At 39.2% G+C, this 20,215-nt stretch overlaps 1 protein-coding gene across 3 annotated transcripts in view; it reads left to right on the plus strand.

The window, feature by feature from the left end:
- The first annotated feature begins 69 nt into the window (after window positions 1–69).
- The window catches only part of LOC127434271 (basic helix-loop-helix domain-containing protein USF3), a 27,944-nt gene continuing 7,798 nt past the window's right edge, over window positions 70–20,215 (plus strand). Inside the window, exons 1-7 of one of the 3 annotated variants that reach the window (XM_051686883.1) lie at window positions 70–189; window positions 822–1,019; window positions 1,721–1,809; window positions 1,900–1,965; window positions 2,132–2,163; window positions 10,152–10,234; window positions 10,342–10,438. In XM_051686883.1, coding sequence (XP_051542843.1) covers window positions 1,919–1,965; window positions 2,132–2,163; window positions 10,152–10,234; window positions 10,342–10,438 — 259 coding nt within the window. In that variant the 5' untranslated portion in view covers window positions 70–189; window positions 822–1,019; window positions 1,721–1,809; window positions 1,900–1,918. Of the gene's footprint in view, window positions 190–821; window positions 1,020–1,367; window positions 1,810–1,899; window positions 1,966–2,131; window positions 2,164–10,151; window positions 10,235–10,341; window positions 10,439–20,215 lie in introns of those variants that run through there. The other 2 variants (XM_051686885.1, XM_051686884.1) reach the window with 2 other exon arrangements.

Consider the following 20,215-nt stretch of genomic DNA (forward strand, 5'->3'; position numbering starts at 1 on the left):
CCAGCACGAGCTCGTGATCTGATTGGTTTGAGTCTTGTTCGCCTTTCACTGCGATTGGTCGAAACGAAGATCCCGCCTCATTGTTTTGGGACTGGCAGTTGTATGCTAGGTCACAGATTGAGTAAATTGTCTTGGATCAACAAAGTTTTGACTGGTTTATCGTCAGTCCAGAGGATGGACAAGCAGTCGGTAGGTCATGCGTAATTAACAATTTTGCTGACACGTCGTGAGAAAGATGAAAGTGATACAATAAGTTATCCAATAATCGAAAGCCAAGCAGAGTTGTTAGCTGTCGTGTTAGCTCTCTGTCAGTTATCAACTAAAGCCATCTTTGCACTATAATAGTATGCTAAATCAGCCACTATGAGTTGCACTGTGTGTGCGCAGTTGGCTATGTTTCCCTTACTCTTTGTTGAGTTTAACTACTGAACTCAGACTCCGAACAAAACAGATTACATTCTAAGTTTAAAGCTAACACGCTAAGCCTGCTAGCCAGTCAAGTGTTATTGAGTTTAACATATTAGTACTGGTGACTAGTCAAAGTAAGGCTTGCTAACATGTAGTACATTTATGTATCTATCTATCTATCTGTCTATCTATCTTAAACTTCCAGACTAGGCTTTTAAAGCCAACCTAAAGTTTGTCTACAAACTTTTTAATCTAGTTTGTTTGTAGAACACTTCTTATGGTCCTTATGAACACACTTGTTTGACAACAGCTCAAGATTTACACTAATCCATCCATAATTAATAACCATTGACAATCCAGTCTTTACATTCTTTTGCCCTTTCTAACCTTTTCTTCGAAACTCTTTCTGAAAGGCCAGCATCTATGAGTCTTCTCTTCACTGTTGCTGATGAAAGTGGTGTTTGGCTTGTTCTGTTAATTGAAGCTGCCAGTTCAGGACCTGTGAGGGACCTGTTTCTCAAACTACAGACTCTGATGTACTTGTCTTCCTGTTGTGCATCTGGGCTGTCCACTTTTCCTCATCTGGATAGATCCAGTTTGAGGTCTTTCAAGTCAGTATTGCATCGAATAGCTTTCGTCTCTTAATTTACATTAAAACGGATTCTCATGGAATAGGTGACAGTTTTTTTTTTTTTTTTCTTAGTAGACTGGAGTAATGACTGCTGAAAATGAGGCTTTCCAGTCATGGGCAAAAATGTAATTTTTAAATGAATAAAAATATAACAGCTATTTCAAACCATAATAATAATTTTAAAAATTGGTAATGCTTTTTGCAGTATTTTTGATCAATTTAATGCATCCTTGGTGAACAAAATTAATTTTTTTAAGAACAAAAATGTCTTTGTGATTCCAAACTTTTGAACATTATTTATTTATTTATTTTTGTGTGTGTGTGTGTGTGTGTGTGGTTATGAAAATGTATTTTTTTGTTGATGTTTTTTTAAAATGGCATAATTTTTAAATGGTAAATAAATGTCAGTTAACTTTCATACAAAGTGCAGTAAACATAAAATACTTCATCAATATTTGGTGTGACCAGCCTATGTCTTTAAAGGTTGTTGGCAGATAGGTTGTTCCGAGCATCTTTGAAAACTTGCCACAGTTCTGCGTATTTAGGCTGTCTACTGTTGATACTACTGGGCAGTCCTGATGTTGGCCAAAATTTCCATTTCATGAATCTGCCATTAAATCACAGACATAACTGGTAACTGTAGTGTATTTTAATGTTTTGTTTTCCCTCTCTTTGCTGCAGTTTGTTATGGTGCATAGAAGTGCCTAAATCTATGGTCTCCAACATTGCTGAGCTCACACACATGATAACTGCATACTTAATGGTGGAAGGTAAAGCTATGTTCATCCCCAAGCCTCAGCATATGCACATACGTATATACTATAAGTTTCATTTTTCTGATTTTGTTGATGTATTAACAGGCTGTAAGAGTGTGCCAGGATGCCGGAGATAGTACAGACTCAGGCAAATAACCCAAGACTGCCACGGTACTGATCAATTCCTGCTTAAAGAATGTATTTGTCACAACTACTAATTATTATTTTATTTAACCCAAACATATTAGCTAGGAAAGAAGTGTACAGATGTTTACTCATATGTCTACTTGTGAGTCCAAGTTATTTACTGTTTAATTCTTTTTTTGTAAAATGTTAGGCGGAAGAAAAACAAAGAGATTCATAATGCAGGTGAGAGTACTATGGTACAGAATAATGTGAGTACTGTTATTGATCTTATATGTGTTTTCAATTAGGGCTGCCAAATTAATCAAATAATCAAGATTACTTTTACAACTAGAGTAAAAAGTGTCATTTACAGCAATTAATCTAATAAGTCTACCCCTGATGCATCAACATTTTCAGTGTATGTGTTTTCTTGCTGTTGAGCATTGCAACCAATCACAGGCATGTTTGTCACTCGTTTTCAGTGTAGAATTTATTCAGAATTAGATTTTTCTCTTAAGAGGTCCAATGTTGCTTAGAGGTCCACTGTGAAGTTCACTCTTTAGGCACTCTTTTGTGTTGATTTACTGATGTATAAAACAAAAAAGTAATGCAGGGACACTGTTATCAGGTTGTTTTAGATGTGTAGTCTTAATTAAGAATATGGCATACAGCTGAAATCAGAAGTTTACATACAGTTAGGTTAAAGTCATTAAACTCTCTCTTTTTTTTTTGTTATTAACAATTTTTATTGATTCCAGTCACAGATTAAATAAACATGACAGAAAATACGGAATAAAATTATATGAACTTAAAACTCTTCCCTCCGAACACCCCCCCCCCCCCCAACCGACACAAACGCGTACCTCAGTGGTCTGATAATAAATTAATAATGACACATAAATAAACAATAAATCAACAAAGTATTTAGAAAAAAAAATAAATAAATACACACACATTTAACATTGTCTATTTCCCTCCACTGTCTCCCCCCAAGAGCCCTCCAAATAATCCAAATAACTGCCCCATTTTTTATTAAATAAACCCATGTTGCCCATTCTTCTATATATCATCCCCTCAAATGCCGCCACTCTTCCTAACTCCGTGCACCACTCCGAAACGAGGGCGCTCCAGCTGACTTACATCCCCAGCCAGGACCCAATTCTTTATGTACACATGTCCTATATTAATAACCGTCCCATTGCCTAGAATACAGAGTCTGGGGCAAAATTAAATTTGAGTACCCAGTACATCACACATAAAACTCTGAACCCTCAACCAAAATTCTTGGACCTTAACACACCACCAAAAAACATGTGTTGTGTCCCCGTCTTCTGATTGGCATCACCAGCAGGTGGGTGTGTCTTTGAGACCAAGTCTATACAATCTAGAGGGGTCCAATAGAATTGATGTAAAATCTTAAATTGCATAAGATTCACCCTTGCATCTGTAGCTGTAGACTTGCCGTTTTTTTAGAATCCTAGCCCACACTCCCTCCTCCAATACCAAGTTTAAATCTTTCTCCCATAATCTCATAAGAGAAGTTGAAGCTCCGTCCCCCAGACTCTGAATTTAGCAGGGAGTTATACACTGCCTCCTGACCTTTTCCAAAAGCAGTAATCACCACTTCCAGAGTATCTTCCACTTTAGGGGGGTGTATGCTACTCCCAAAAATAGAACAGAGCCGGTGGCGCAGCTGTAAATAACTAAAGAACTGAGATCTGGGTATCCGAAAATGTTGAACCATATTTTCAAAGGATCTCAACACTCCACTCTCGTATAGGTCACCAAGGGTATTAACCTCCCTCACAATCCACTCTGACCAGCAGAAAGGAGACTTATTAATCCATAATTTTGGGTTCAGCCATATGCTCGAGGCAACATTTAAATAAATGTCCGAATTAAACACTGGACACTTTTGTCCATTCTGCGTGAAATTGCGAGATAACAGGTGTAACTTAACTTCTCCAGGTAGTTTAATAGAAAGGCTTTGCAGTGGCGAAATAGGGGCAAGAACTTCCTGTTCAATACAAAACAAGGGAGGGGCTCTCTCAGGTGGAAGCAACCAATGAGTCAAATGTTTGAAACCGAATGCATAATAATAAAACAAAATCTTGGGTAGGCCTAGCTCACCTTTGTCAATCGGCCTATGTAACTTGTTGAAATGTAATCTGGGACGTTTACAATTCTAAATGAAGGACTTTGCTATGCGATTGCTTGAAATACGAGAGGGGGACATCTACAGGGAGAGATTGTAGCAGGTAGTTGAATTTTGGAATACAATTCATTTTAATAACATTAACCTTCCCAATCATAGATAAATGTATTGAAGCCCACCTGCCCACATCGCTCAAACCTTTTTATTAAGGAGTCAAAATTAACTCTAACTAAATCACACGCATTTGCTGGGAATAAAATGCCCAAATACTTAATGCCCTGTTTGGGCCACTGGAAGACACCCGGCTGAAAAGCTGTCACTGGGCAGTACAGTGTCAGAGTCAAAGCTTTGGATTTAGACCAATTGACTCTGTATCCTGAGAACTTAGAAAAGGATTTCATAATCCTGTGGAGGCAAGGCATGGATCTAATTGGGTTGGAGACGAATAATGAAATATCATCTGTGTAAAGCAAAAGCTTATGCACCATACCTCCCGCCACCACCCCTGGAAAATCATCTTCCTTTCTTATCGCGGCTGCTAATGGTTCCAGGGCAAGACAGAACAATAATGGGGAAAGAGGGAAACCTTGCCGGGTGCCCCTATCCAGAGTAAAATTATCTGAAATTAATCCATTTGTTTGTACCACTGCTACCGGGTGTCTATAAAGTAACTTAATCCATCCGACATTCCCGACAATTTTGACAATATTTTTACATCTAGCTGGATCAGGGAAATTGAATGGTAACTCTTACACTCGCTTGGATCTTTGTCCTTTTTAAAAATCAGACTGATCCGGGCTTGTGTCATGGTTGGCGGAAGCTTTCCATTCTTTAATGATTCCATATAAACTAGCAAAAGTGGAGCCAGTTCTGTAGCATATGATCTAAAAAATTCAGCGGCAAAGCCGCAAGGCCTTAATTATCTCACCAAGCTCCTCCAAGGTTATCTCAGAATCAAGATAATTATTTTGCTCAGTCGTCAGTTTAGGGAGTTCTAATGGTTCCACAAAATTTCTAATATCTTCATCAGTAGATGAAGACGTGGAGCTATAGAGATCAAGATAGAACTCTTTAAAAGCATTATTAATATCAATGGCTGAGGTAAATATTTCACCACCAGCAGATTTCACCGAGGGAATGGGAGAAAAAGACTCTCTCTGCTTTATATATCTAGCCAGAAGTTTTCCTGCTTTGTCTCCCGACTCAAAGTATGACTGTCTTACTCTGAATAGCCAAAACTCCATCTTCCGCGACAAAATAGTGTTATATCTGTATTTCAATCGGGTCAATTCTCTGAGGCCATCAGATGACATTCGGCGCTTCAGCTCTTCTTCGGCACTTTTAATATATCCTTCCAACTCCATGAGTTTTCATGCTTTGGATTTTTTGATGAATGAGGCATACTGTATGATCCGACCCCTAAGAACTGCTTTAAGTGCCTCCCAAGCCCAAGATTTCAGCCTTTAACATTTGTTGGAATTCAGGATTTTGCAAAAGGGATACATTAAAGCGCCAACTATATAATTTCTTTTCCTCCGTATGTGGCAACTCCTCTAACCTCACCAGGGTGTGATCTGAGACTAAGATGTTTCCAACTGAGCAATCCACAAAAGATGAAATGAGGGACTTGGATATCGAAAAAAAATCTTCAAGAAGCGTCAATGTTGCTCTAGGGGGCTTACACACTTTTGCTTCACTATGATCAAGTACTGAGTCCATCAAAAGATTAAAGACTCCTCCCAATATTACATCATGAGGGGTGTCAGCGGCTTGCAACATCCCTTCAAGATCTATAAAAAAATCCCTGATCATCAGTGTTAGGTGCGTAAATATTAGCCAAAATCAACCTTTGCCCCTGAATTTCTGCTAAAACAATAATGAATCTTCCTAATTTATCTTTAATCTGTTTGAGACATTTGAATTGTAGATGCTTGCTTACACTGTGTAACAAATTTTTTTTTTTTTTGTTCCTGGGTAGTAAGTGTTATTTCCTAATTGTTTATGCCTCAAAAGTATAGAAAATGTCTATTATTCCCCACAAACTTTGCTTTTGTGACCAGGACAGTGATATTTTGAAATGTACCTATTTCCAATGAGAAAACGGGTGAATTTGTGTCTTTTCGTTCACATAAAGTTAGAAAAAAACCAACATATGAATCCAAATGAACATGTATTTATACTAAAGTAATATTCAAAGCCGTGCTGGTCCATAATGGTAACCAGTACCCGTCTCTTCCCCTGGCTCACTCGGTGCACCTCAAAGAGGATTACAACAGCATCAAGACCTTGCTGGATGCCTTGAAGTATGATGAGTATGGCTGGGAGGTCACAGGAGACTTCAAAATGGTGGCATTCCTGATGGGTCTCCAAGGTGGTTTTACCAAGTTTTCCTGCTATCTTTGCCTTTGGGACAGCAGGGACACCAAGGCGCACTACCACAGGCGGGACTGGCCACAGCGGACCGAGTTCTCTGTGGGGAGGGACAACGTCAATTGGGAGCCACTGGTGGACCCCCGAAGGTGCTGATGCCACCACTGCACATCAAATTGGGCCTTATGAAACAATTTGTCAGAGCTCTAGATAAGGAGTCGGCAGCCTTCAAGTACCTTCAAGACTTCTTCCCTAAGCTGTCTGAGGCAAAGGTCAAAGCCGGTGTCTTCGTCGGACCACAGATAAAGAAGGATTTTGGATTCATATGTTGTTGTTTTTTTCTGACTTTGTGAACGAAAAGACACAAATTTGCCCGTAAATTTCAAAATATCACAGTCCTGGTCACAAAAGCAAAGTATGTGGGGAATAATAGCCATTTTCTGTACTTTTGAGGCATAAGCAATTAGGAAATAACACTTACTACCCAGGAACAAAAATTGTGTTACATAGTGTTATCAATGTAATGACTCCCCTGCTCTTACTTGAGCCAGCACTTAAGAAAACATGTCCACCCCATATCTTCCAAATTTTTCAGCTTCCTGCAGGGAAAGATGCGTTTCTTGAAGAAACACTATATCATATTTCTTACGTTTAAGAAAAGAAATAACCTTCCTTCTTTTTATAGGGTGCCCCAACCCATTCACATTCCACATGGAGAGAGACAATCCACTCATATTAACATTTGACATTTTGACATAGTAGAAAAAATAGATTGTGTGTCAAAAATAAAGATATAACAACCACATTCCAACATTAGTGCAACAATCAAACCCTGTACCTCCCCCCGAACCAAACAAACAGAAAAAACAAAAACGTGTGCATTAACCCTGAGCACGACAGCGCCAACTGGCGTCCATCCCTCTAAACTCAAACAGGCCATGTACGCCTACGAGAGCCCCCGCGACAAATTTGCAGTTGGATTGCTCAAGTCCAGTGCTTCTATACAAAATTTTGTGAGACAGAATTACACAAAAGAAGATAATCTATAAAACAAACTCCAGCCAATAGGAGGCAGTTACATGAGTGCAACCAGTGACCTAATGTCCTGCAAGAAATATTCCACCAAACAAACTCCAGCCAATAGGAGGCATAAGCACAAAGAACGTGCAGATTCATCCACAAACTGTCCCAAAGGAGTGTTATTCCACAAAACAAACTCAAGCCACTAGGCAGAACCAGAACAAAAAGAAACAAAGAAGGCGCTCGGTTTCCTCGGACAGTCAAGTGAATGGTCAGTGAGTCAGGCCCACTAGGCTGCAACATAAGAACCACAAATAACTTACTCAGTCATTGCCTTTATGAAAGACATGGCTTGCCGTGGGCATGTAAATATTTTGCGGCCATCCTTAGTGTCTATTCTCAATTTGGTGGGGAACCTCAGTGCAAAAGCGACCTTCCGTTGATGTAAGAGTTTCTTGCATTCCTTGAATCGATCACGTTTCTCTCTTGTTGAATTCGCAAAGTCTGGGAACCAGAAAATGCTGTGGTTCTTCCAAGAAAACCTTTCTTTATTCCTCGCCTCGCATAACACAAGATCTTTATTGGATGATCTCAGATATTTGGCCAGATGATCGGAGCCTGTCTCCTTCCGCGGATCTCTGAGCCGGAACTCTATGAGCTCGCTCGATTTCCAGCTTATGGCCTGTTATGTCAAGCAGACTCGGGAAGAGCCCGTCTAGGAATTTCACCATATTTCGGCCTTCTTCATCCTCTGGAATTCCAACAATTCGGACGTTGTTTCGCCGGTTACGATTCTCCAGGTCTTCCAACTTTTCCCAGACATGCTCCAGCTTGAGCGCATAAGTGTCTTTTAATATATCCAGAGCCAGAGGATTTTGAATTCTTTGACATATTGTCTTCCTAGAACAGTTAAGAATCAGGGTGTATCGAATCTCACCGGTTTATGACACAAAAAGTATTAAAACTAGCAAAATGCGCAGAGCTTCCTGTTCACACGTCCGAACCTCGCATGGTGCCACGCGCCTCCCCTTAAACCTCATTTCTTAACCACTCCACAGATTTCGCAAACTATAGTTTTGGCAAGTAATTTAGGACATCTACTTTGTGCATGACACGAGTAATTTTTCCAACAATTGTTTACAGACAGATTGTTTAACTTTTAATTGACTATATCATTATTACAGTGGGTCAGAAGTTTACATACACTAAGTTAACTCTGTCTTTAAGTAGCTTGGAAAATTCCATAAAATGATGTCAAGCCTAATTTAGCTTCTGATAGGCTAATTGGAGTCAATGAAGGTGTACCTGTTGATGTATTTTAAGGTCTACCTTCAAACTCAGTGCCTTTTTGCTTGACATCATGGGAAAATCAAAAGAAATAAGCCAAGACTTCAGAAAAAAAACAATTGTTGACCTCCACAATTCTGGTTCATCCTTGGGAGCAATTTCCAAATGCCTGAAGGTACCACGTTCATCTGTACAAACAATAGTACGCAAGTATAAACACCATGGGACCACGCAGCCATCATACTGCTCAGAAAGGAGACGCATTCTGTCTCCTAGAGATGAACGTAGTTTTTTGCAAGAAGTGCAAATCAATCCCAGAACAACAGCAAAGGACCTTGTGAAGATGCTGGAGGAAACAGGTAGATAAGTATCTATATCCACAGTAAAACAAGTCCTATATCTACACTACCATGCAAAAGTTTGGGGTCACTTGCCTGAAAAGTTTCTCTTGATCTGAATGCTTATGCTTAATTGTTTGAAATTAGTTTTGTAGACAAAAATATAATTATGTCAACATTTTATTTACAATATTTAATTACAAAACTAAAATTTTATTTTAAAAAAATAAGTTTTTGAAATGGATGACTTGGACCGAATAATTAAGAAAAGCAGCCACTAAGTGCCCAGCATATAGTTGGGAACTCCTTCAATACTGTTTAAAAAGCATCCCAGGGTGATACCTCAAGAAGTTGGTTTAGAAAATGCCAAGAGTACATTTCTGCAAAATCTAGGCAAAGGGTGGCCAGTTTGAAGATGCTAAAATATAACATAGTTTTGATTTATCCTGGAGGAATGGGCCAAAATTCCAGCAACTTATTGTGAGAAGCTTGTGGAAGGCTACCCAAAATGTTTGACCCAAGTTAACAATTTAAAGGCAATGCTACCAAATACTAACAAAGTGAATGTAAACATCTGACCCACTGGGAATGTGATTAAATAAATAAAATCTGAAATAAATCATTCTCTCTACTATTATTCTGACATTTCACATTCTTAAAATAAAGTAGTGATCCTAACTGACCCAAGACAGGGAATGTTTTCTATGATTAAATGTCAGGAAGTGTGAAAAACTGAGTTTAAATGTATTTGGCTAAGGTGTGTGTAAACTTCTGACTTCAACTGTATATGGCATACATAGAGCACAAAAGAGATTTACTGATGTATAAAACAACAAAGTAATTCAGGGACACTGTTATCAGCTTGTTTTAGATGTGTAGTCTAATGTGGCATACATACACATAGCACAAAAGAAGTTTATTAAAGTAAATTCAATAAATCAACATTAATCGCAATGACAATATCAAGGGAAATAATCAACAATTATGATTATTTTGTCATAATCGTGAAGTCCTATTTTAATTACTGTAATATCTTATTCCCCATTTCCCTCATCCTTCAGTGGAAAGGCACCGTAAAGAGAAAATCAATGCTGGTATCAATCGGATTGGAGACCTTTTGCCGTGCTCTCAGGCCTTAAAACAGGTAATACACACATAATAAAGTATAAAATTAAGCACACTTTTAAAGGGGCTGTTTTATTAATGTTCCAGCAAAGTTCTCACTGGTTGATGTTTTGCTTCTGCTTATAGAGTAAAAATATGATTTTGGAAGAGGCTTTTCGTTACATCACTGAGCTAAAGCGACAAAATGATGAAATGCTGCTTAATGGGGGAGACAAAGTCAAAGGTGAGTCATGATCTCATTACAGTGGGTAACTGCATAACTTTACTGGGTGCATTAAAAAAATAGTTCACACATCAAAGGAAATTATCATAACTTACCTTTATGTCGTTACAAACCGTATGCATGAACTTGGGCGAGAACTTTTTTGTTTTTAGCGCAATGCAAGATTTCCTGTATTTTCCGGAATATAAATTGTATTTTATATCATCTTCTGAAAGGTCCTACGACTTATAGTCCAAAGCGACTTCTATGGTCTAATCCAATCCAAATCTCAAGTGGTCCAATATAGGTTGCTTGACCATTTTTAATTTTCCTAATTTTATTTGAGTAATTACCTCTATGTATTGGTATTGCAAAACCACCAGTTTTTTTTATTTTATTTTACTTTGTTTAACCACGGTGGCCATCTTTGTGTAATGGCACACAACAAATTTTGGTTAAACAGATGTTTATGGAAACCTCTATATCTCGGCTCAGGATGGTCCTAGCTCCTTGGAACAAAAACTGATCTCTAGAGCAGTGGTTCTCAAACGGTGTGCCGCAGCACACTGGTGTATCGTGGGAAGTGGGTTGGTGTGCCGTGGAATTTGTCCTTACAAACTAAATAACCCTTTTCAATTATTCCATGATATGTGTATTGTACAATTTTATATACGTATACACATTTTCCACAGATGTAACTTTTAAAATGAAATTAATCAAAGAAAATGAAGTAGTCCTAATCTAACTACCTAAATAGCCTAAAATGAAAAAGTTGTAACTTCCTCTCGCTCACTCCTCACTCCCATGGCATGCTTTTCAAGTAAACAATATTGGTAGCAGCTAGCGAGTAAACTAACAAGGCTTTGCTAATAAGTCCAGCATCATGGATATTTACTTAAGTTTAACAGCAGGAAAAAGAAGCGACCCCGAAACATCCTCTTCAACTTCAGTCGAGAGTGAACCAAAAGAAAAAATATAGAAAACATTCAACAGAATATACCATGACAGCTACATCGCCTTCGGCTTTACGTGGACGGGCGATGCTGCTTCTCCACAACTCAAATGTCTCATTTGTAGAGAGAAGCTGGCAAACAATTCAATGGTACCCAGTAAGTTAAAACGCCACCTGACTACAAAGCACCCTTCATTTTTAAAGAAAGACACTGAGTACTTCATACGATTGATGGGAGTCAATATTAGACAGAACCAATGAATGATGGACTGCATGCGAGTTTCAGATAAATCCCAAGAGGCTGGCTACCTCATAGCTGAGCTCAATGCGAAGACCAAAAAAAACACACACCAATGCTGAAACACTTATCCAACCTGCGTGCAAGAAAATAGTCAGTGTCATGATGGTGCCATATGCAGGCAAAGAGATTGAGAAAATCCCTCTCTCAAACTCCACCGTCAAACGCAGAATTGATGATACACTATATTGCCAAAAGTATTCGCTCATCTGCCTTTAGACGCATATGAACTTAAGTGACATCCCATTCTTAATCCATAGGGTTTAATATGACGTCGGCCCACCCTTTGCAGCTATAACAGCTTGAACTCTTCTGGGAAGGCTTTCCACAAGGTTTAGGAGTGTGTTTATGGGAATGTTTGACCATTCTTCCAGAAGCGCATTTGTGAGGTCAGACACTGATGTTGGACGAGAAGGCCTGGCTCGCAGTCTTCGCTCTAATTCATCCCAAAGGTGCTCTATCGGGTTGAGGTCAAGACTCTGTGCAGGCCAGTCAAGTTCTTCCACACCAAACTCGCTCATCCATGTCTTTATGGACCTTGCTTTGTGCACTGGTGCGCAGTCATGTTGGAACAGGAAGGGGCCATCCCCAAACTGTTCCCACAAAGTTGGGAGCATGGAATTGTCCAAAATCTCTTGGTATGCTGAAGCATTCAGAGTTCCTTTCACTGGAACCAAGGGGCCAAGCCCAGCTCCTGAAAAACAACCCCACACCATAATCCCCCCTCCACCAAACTTCACAGTTGGCACAATGCAGTCAGACAAGTACCGTTCTCCTGGCAACCGCCAAACCCAGACTCGTCCATCAGATTGCCAGATGGAGAAGCGTGATTCGTCACTCCAGAGAACGCGTCTCCACTTCTCTAGAGTCCAGTGGCGGCGTGCTTTACACCACTGCATCCGACGCTTTGCATTGCACTTGGTGATGTATGGCTTGGATGCAGCTGCTCGGCCGTGGAAACCCATTCCATGAAGCTCTCCACGCACTGTTCTTGAGCTAATCTGAAGGCCACATGAACTTTGGAGGTCTGTAGCGATTGACTCTGCAGAAAGTTGTCGACCTCTGCGCACTATGCGCCTCAGCATCCGCTGACCCCGCACTGTCATTTTACGTGGCCTACCACTTCGTGGCTGAGTTGCTGTCATTCCCAATCGCTTCCACTTTGTTATAATACCACTGACAGTTGACTGTGGAATATTTAGTAGCGAGGAAATTTCACGACTGGACTTGTTGCACAGGTGGCATCCTATCACAGTACCACGCTGGAATTCACTGAGCTCCTGAGAGTGGCCCATTCTTTCACAAATGTTTGTAGAAGCAGTCTGCATGCCTAGGTGCTTCATTTTATACACCTGTGGCCATGGAAGTGATTGGAACACCTGAATTCAATTATTTGGATGGGTGAGCGAATACTTTTGGCAATATAGTGTATGTCAGCTGACATAGTGGAGGCTGTATGTGATAAATGTATTACTAGTGGCAGGTTTTCCCTGCAGATCGATGAGTCAACTGATATCAGTGGATACTGCCATCTGATTGCAAATGTTAGGTATGTGGATGGGGATTCAATCTTGGAGAATTTCCTCCTCTGTGAGAAGCTGCCCAGTCACGCAACAGGGGATGAGATATTTTGTGTGACAGATGCCTACTTGACAGAAAAAAAACCTCACCTGGGCTATGTGTGGTAGCCTCTGCACAGAGGTGGCAGCTGTGATGACGGGGAAAGTCAAAGGCTTTGTGAGTAAGGTGAAGGAACAGAATCCTGCCATCAAAGCTATTCACTGCCTCTTGCATCGCAAAGCTTTTTTAGCCATAACAATGCCACCTGAATTAACTGAGGTACTGGCACGGAGTGTGAAGGTCATGAACTTCATTAAATCACGTCCCCTGAAAATACGATTATTTTCCATTCTATGCGCAGAGATGGTAGCGGAGTACCAGACCTTGTTACTGCACACACAGGTGAGGTGGCTCTCACAGGGTAAAGTGCTGTCCCATTTATATGAGCTGCCATTTGCAATGGAACACAAACTGCCTCACAAGAATCTAATTGGAGATGACTCATGGTGGGCAAAGATGGCATATCTCGCTGACATATTCAGCCACCTGAATGAGCTGAACAATAAAATGCAGGGGAAAAACGAAACCATTCTGACTGCAACAGATAATCTGCAAGGATTTCGGTCAAAACTGGCCCTCTGGCAAGAGAGGGTGGTCGGTGGGTCCATTGAAATGTTTCCCTTAACATCGGCGCACACCGCGGGTAAAACGGGATTGCGCAATCTCATATGCAAACACCTGGACACGCTGGAAAAGAGGTTCCTCACCTATTTCCCTTCTGCAAATGTAGAAGACCACGATTGGGTCCGCGCACCATTCCATTCACTCTCTTCCGCATCTGCACAGAAACTGCCACTGAGACAACAAGAGGAATTTGCGGAACTGAAGGAAGATCGCACACTTAAAATTGACGTTGCCGAGTTGCCCCTGACACATTCTGGTTGCGGGTAGCACAGCAATACCCAAATCTTTCAGACCGTGCCATTGCTATTCTGTTACCATTCCTGACAACCTACAAGTGCTAGGTAAGTATAGTGTGCAGCAAAACATTTCAGGTTTGAGACTTCTCTTATTTATTTATTTTTATGGGGGTGAGAGTGCAATTTTTTTACATTTCCCTCACTTTTGGGTTGATTATCTCTGGTGGGGGACCATAGGAACCAGACATTTTCACAGAAATAAGTCCTCTATATTAGCATTCTGCTGTAAAGAGTTTGAGATTCATTGGTTACAGAGCTATGGCTAGTAGAAATCTGGGGAAAACCCTACTTAATGCATTTTGAGAAATGAACAGATGTAATATAAGCATTACAGATAATAAAAATGAACAGCATTTTACAGTAGTGATGTTTATGATTGACTCCACAATTTCAAGCTACATGTCTTATTAGAAGCTGTAAGATTTCCTTACTCAGTCTCTCGGAAATGTTGTGGGAGTGTCCGGTGGCAGTAGTCAACTCGGCAGGTATCAGTTTTCTGAGAACATTGTTCATGGGAATCCATGCTTTGTCCTCAGTAGATATCTTGAATGATGTTCTTGGTCCAGGTGGGTGGAAGGATTTTACAAAAACATCACAATTTTCCTTGCTGATGTCCTCAACCAAGCCTAACCACCAGTGGTCATCATAGACACAAGCAACACTTGTCATTATTCCGTAGGATCAGGGGGACAGATTTCATCACTGCATCTTCGAACTCTTGCGATGCAGATGTAAAGAACCACCTGATGGATACTGCCTCAAAACTATGATTTTTTTCTTGTACCCGGAATTCTCTCACACTTATCGAACCTGTCCTTGAGTTTCAGTTCATGAAGTTCAGTTACTTCCTTGCTTTTGATATAGATGTATGTAACCCCCTTAATCTTCTCGTTGCAAAAGAGGAACATATATTCAGGGGTGAGGATTTGACCCTCTGTTGTCCTCTGCAAACTGGCTTTTGCTGTTTCCCACTTAGTTGTTCCTCCAACCCCGTCACACGCATTTTTGTCAGTGAATACTGTTCATTTTTATTATTTGTAATGATTATATTACATCTGATCATTTGTGTGTACATTTGTACATATGTACATTTATTTGATTTCCTTTGGTTTAAATGTATAGATGCTTTTTATACTCTGTACATAACTTCATTCTTTACACATTTAAAAAAAAATTCTGATTAACACTTTTTATTGATTCTTACAAATGAAACAGAAAAGCAAAACATATATACACAGAATCAACTTTTGACCCCCATTATTCCCTTTCCCTTTCCCCCTCCCAATCACCAACCCCACCCTGACCCTCAACAAATATCCCTGTGGTCAAAGCCTGAGTATAAAATATATATATATATATATATATATATATATATATATATATAATATATATATATATAATATATATATATATAATATATTTTAAAATAATCACACACATTTAAAACTACAAAACTCTCTCCACTGCCCCTCCTCGAGAGCCTTCTAAAAAGGCTAAATAGCTGCCCCATTTTTTATTAAATAAATCCAGGTTGCCTAGCCTTCTATATGACATTTCTTCAAATGCCGATACCCTGCCCATCTCTGTGTACCACTTTTGAAATGAAGGCGCTCCAGCCGACTTCCATCCCCTAAGAATGACCTGTCTGCCGATCATAACACTGGCTAGGACCCAATTTTTTATGAATTTATCCCCTATATTAATGATCGCCCCATCGCCTAAAATTCGGAGTGTGGGTAAAAATGAAATTTGAGTGCCCAATACATCATACATAAAGTATGGGTTGGGTTGTATCCCCATCTTCTGATTGGCATCGCCTGCAGGTGGGTGTGTCTTTAAGACCAAGCCTATACAATTTAGAGGGGGTCCAATAGAATTGATGTAAAATCTTAAATTGCATAAGGCGCACCATTGCATCTCTAGATGTAGACTTGACGTTTTTTAGAATCCTAGCCCACACTCCCTCCTCCAATACCAAGTTTAAATCTTTCTTCCATAATCTCTTGAGAGAAGTTGAAGCTCCGTCCCCCAGACTCTGAATTAGCAGGGAGTAATACACTGATGCCTCATGACCTGATGCCTCATGACCTTTTCCAAAAGCAGTAATCACCACTCCCAGAGTATCAGCCACTTTAGGGGGGTGTATGCTACTCCCAAAAATAGTACAGAGCAGGTGGCACAGCTGTAAATACCTAAAGAATTGAGACCTGGGAATCCCAAAAATGTTTATTCACCATATTTTCAAAGGATCTCAACACTCCACTCTCATATAGGTCACCGAGTGTAATAACCTCCCTCACAATCCGCTCTGTCCAGCAGAAAGGGGACTTATTAATACATAATTTTGGGTTCAGCCATATGCTTGAAACAACACATCTGTTCATTTCTCAAAATGCATGAATTAAGTAGGCTTTTCCCCATATTTCTACCAGCACTAGCTCTGTAACCAGCAGAATCTCAAACTCAACATTTTTACAGCAGAATGCCACTATAGAGGACTTATATCTGTGAAATTTTCAGATTCCTATCTGGTCCCCCACCAGACATTATCAACCCGAAAGAGAGGGAAATTTTAAATTGTACTTTCTCACCCCCATCTCCCTGCATACACACTATATTTACCTAGGTACCCCTTAAAACATTTTTGGACTGAGACTTGAACCCTTGTCATCATAAATTGACCCTAAAAGTGGAACTTTCAGTGATCTTGATCATAAGGACCTACGTTCTAATTCTAAGGAACAATAATGTGCAAAATGTTTATATATTTTATGTACATGTACCTTGTATGTGCACTAGATCAGCTCTCGAGATCAGTTTTTGTTCCAAGGAGCTAGGACCATCCTGAGCTGAGATATTGAGGTTTCCATTAGGGCTGGGTATTGATACAGATTTCCCGGTTAAATTCGGTTCCGATTCACAAGCTCTCGATTCGATTTTGATTCAATATCGATTCATATGGGTTTATTTCAGTTGTAATGTCCCTTTGGCTTACATATAAAAGAAACTCTTTCCCAGCTAATGCTGTTAATTATAAAGGGGACCTTTTTGCTAGGTTCATTAGGAAAATATAAATTTTACTAATTATATTTTATTACTTTTTCATCATTTTGGTCACATTTTGGCTATATATAAATACAAATAAATGTACTTAATCAGTAAATAAAATAATATATGAAATATAATATCTTTGTCACATATTTATTGTCAAAATGCATAATTTGTACTATTTACATTGATTTGTTGAACACGTGCTTAACCGGTACTATCTCTAACAAAAAATGGCATTTCTGTAAACAGTGCCTTCAAATGAGCACACGTTAACTAGAGAGGACTTGAATGGCTTTACCTAATCTGTGCGATTAAAATTAAATGTTTTTTGTAGTTGTTTTTGATCAACAACTGACTGTAAAGAACAGAAAGGGTATTAAAAGAGACAGTATTTAATGACAAATGGTTTGCGTGGATCTCGTCTTGGACACACATTACATGGAACAACTTTTACTCTCAACACGCTGTGAAAGGATCTCACTGCTGAGCACTTTACGACTAAACTACACAATTACTGGTGAGTGAAATGTAAATATTTATCAGATATATTCATTTTAGTCGCATTGTGTGAAATGTGGTTGCAAATGCGAGTGATTTCCTCTCATTGTAGTGGAGGGTTGCGCATTGAGTGAAAGGTCATTCAAATGACAATCGCGATGCATCTGGAAAACTATATTTTTACCCACCCCTAGTTTCTGTAAACATCTGTATAATCAAAATTTGTTGTGTGCCATGACACAAAGATGGCCGCCTTGGTTAAACCAAGTACAATAATTTTGCAATACCAATACATAGAGGTAATCAAAACAAATTAGGAAAATTAAAAATGGCCAGGCAATCAACTTTACAATTATTGGACCACTTTAGATGGACTGACCCATGTTCAAAATGTATACGTAACTGATGTCAGCTGGTCAAACACACACGCACCAAAACAGATGAAAACATCAGTCGTAGAGACTATAGAAGCATTTTAAAGTTGCAGATTCAGAATATTTTGCCTTTACAAAGTACTTTGTGCAACCAGTTTAAATATTTTGTCCATCGTAACATTATTTTTCTAACAAACTCTAAACCGCTGTCAAACACAACTCCTCAAATGCCCACAAAATGATGTTTCATCACGCTCGTAGTAAAAACATTCAGTCAGTGAACCGGATAATTAATGCATAGTAAAGAGGGTTGCAAATATCAGAAATATCCGTAGTCGCTAACGTTAGTGAATGAATAGAATACAACAGGCATGTTGTTTTACTCGGACTAAAAGCTGTTTATTTGTGCACAGCATGTTACAGGTGTTATAAACCAATGTGGCTTACTTGTCATGTTTCTTTCATGAAGCATAAACAGAATATGAGAAACTGTTACACACGATTACTTAAAGCAAATTCTTCCGTTTAATACAAGCCCAAAAACTGTGTGATACGATGTGTAGATTCTGAGGTACTGTAATATTCAGTGAGTGCATTTGACATCTGAACCAATGAAGGGAAGTCGGGCGGCTGCTCCCGGGTCTAGTGCTTGCCGCATGCAACCTCTGTCAGTGCGACCTATACAGAGATGTGACTTATTTGTGGGGGATTTTTTTCTCTCAACAACGTGATTTTGACCCGGTGCGACTTATAGTTAGGTGCGACTTTATTTCCGGAAAATACGGTAACTGAAAAATGACTTACACCATGTCCTAACCAGACACGACAAGATTCCAGCAACAAGCAATTTGTCTGTCCACACAGGATGAACGTAAATCTTTACTAAACATAAATTGTTTTCTTAATGAAGATGTGCATGGACATATGCTTTCTACGACAGGCCCTGAGGGGATAAAAACATAATCACACACATACGCAGGGTAAAGATACTCTAAGAATCGCATCCTAATTCAGTCTATTACCATTGTTCACTCTGTACTCCTGTTGTTATTTCACCGATCTACACGTGGCAGAGTATCAGAGAGAAATTCAGAGGCAGTCCTCCATTCTGAATCAGTGTAAATGTGTGTGACAGACCTCTGACTAAAAAGAGTGAGACCTTAGCACAACAGTCGGTAGGTGTAACACCCTTGGCCAAAATTAAGTTGTTCTGAACTGGCTAGTAAGATGCCGGCTTTAATATACTATTATGAGTATGGTTGGGAATCGTAAGGTTTTTACGATTCCGGTTCCGATTCCTCTTAACGATTCCAGTTCCTCAACGGTTCCAGTAACGATTCCAGTCATTCTTTTAGTACATTTTTTTAAAGAATTATTTGGAAATGAGGAATGAAATTCTTATTGCAATTTAATACAGTTCTTGTAAAAGGTGTGTTTGCAAACTTTTTAGAGATATAAATACAACCCAATAATTGAGCCTAACTATATTTTAAATAAATCTAAACCAATAAGAAATGTGATGACATATTTCATTAATTCATTTATTATTTTATAAAATTCCACTTATTACAACAAAACTTGTTTATCTTTAATTATACTTTGTCATATGAACAATCAGTCACTAACTGCATTGCTTGATTTAACAGAGACACAGGTCATCATTAAAAAAAAACATTAACAGTTCCTGAGACAGTTTAGACTGTGTCATGTAGCTTAATTTTGTACTTCAGGCTTGTGAGACTTCAACAGTTCTTATTTCATTTCGAGTTGGACGCCGGAGATCTGTTAACGGAACCGAAAGTCATGAAGATCATACGATTCTGGTATTTTTTAAACAATGGAACCGGTTCTGAACAAGAACCAGTTCTCAGTTCCCAACCCTAGTTATGAGAAGGATTTTAGACCCATGAGAGTTCATTTGCGGATGGAGCTGCATCGCAGAAATAGAAACCAATTCAAAGATAGAATGCCTTGTAATAATAGAAACTCTGATTAACATGGAAAAGATACCTTTAATTGCATGTCGCCGTATTTTGGGTTGTTTCTCTTACGTATTATCTTATTATATTATTATGTCTTCAGAAG

Source organism: Myxocyprinus asiaticus, chromosome 44, assembly GCF_019703515.2.
Source record: "Myxocyprinus asiaticus isolate MX2 ecotype Aquarium Trade chromosome 44, UBuf_Myxa_2, whole genome shotgun sequence".
NCBI classification, from domain to species: Eukaryota; Metazoa; Chordata; class Actinopteri; order Cypriniformes; family Catostomidae; genus Myxocyprinus; species Myxocyprinus asiaticus.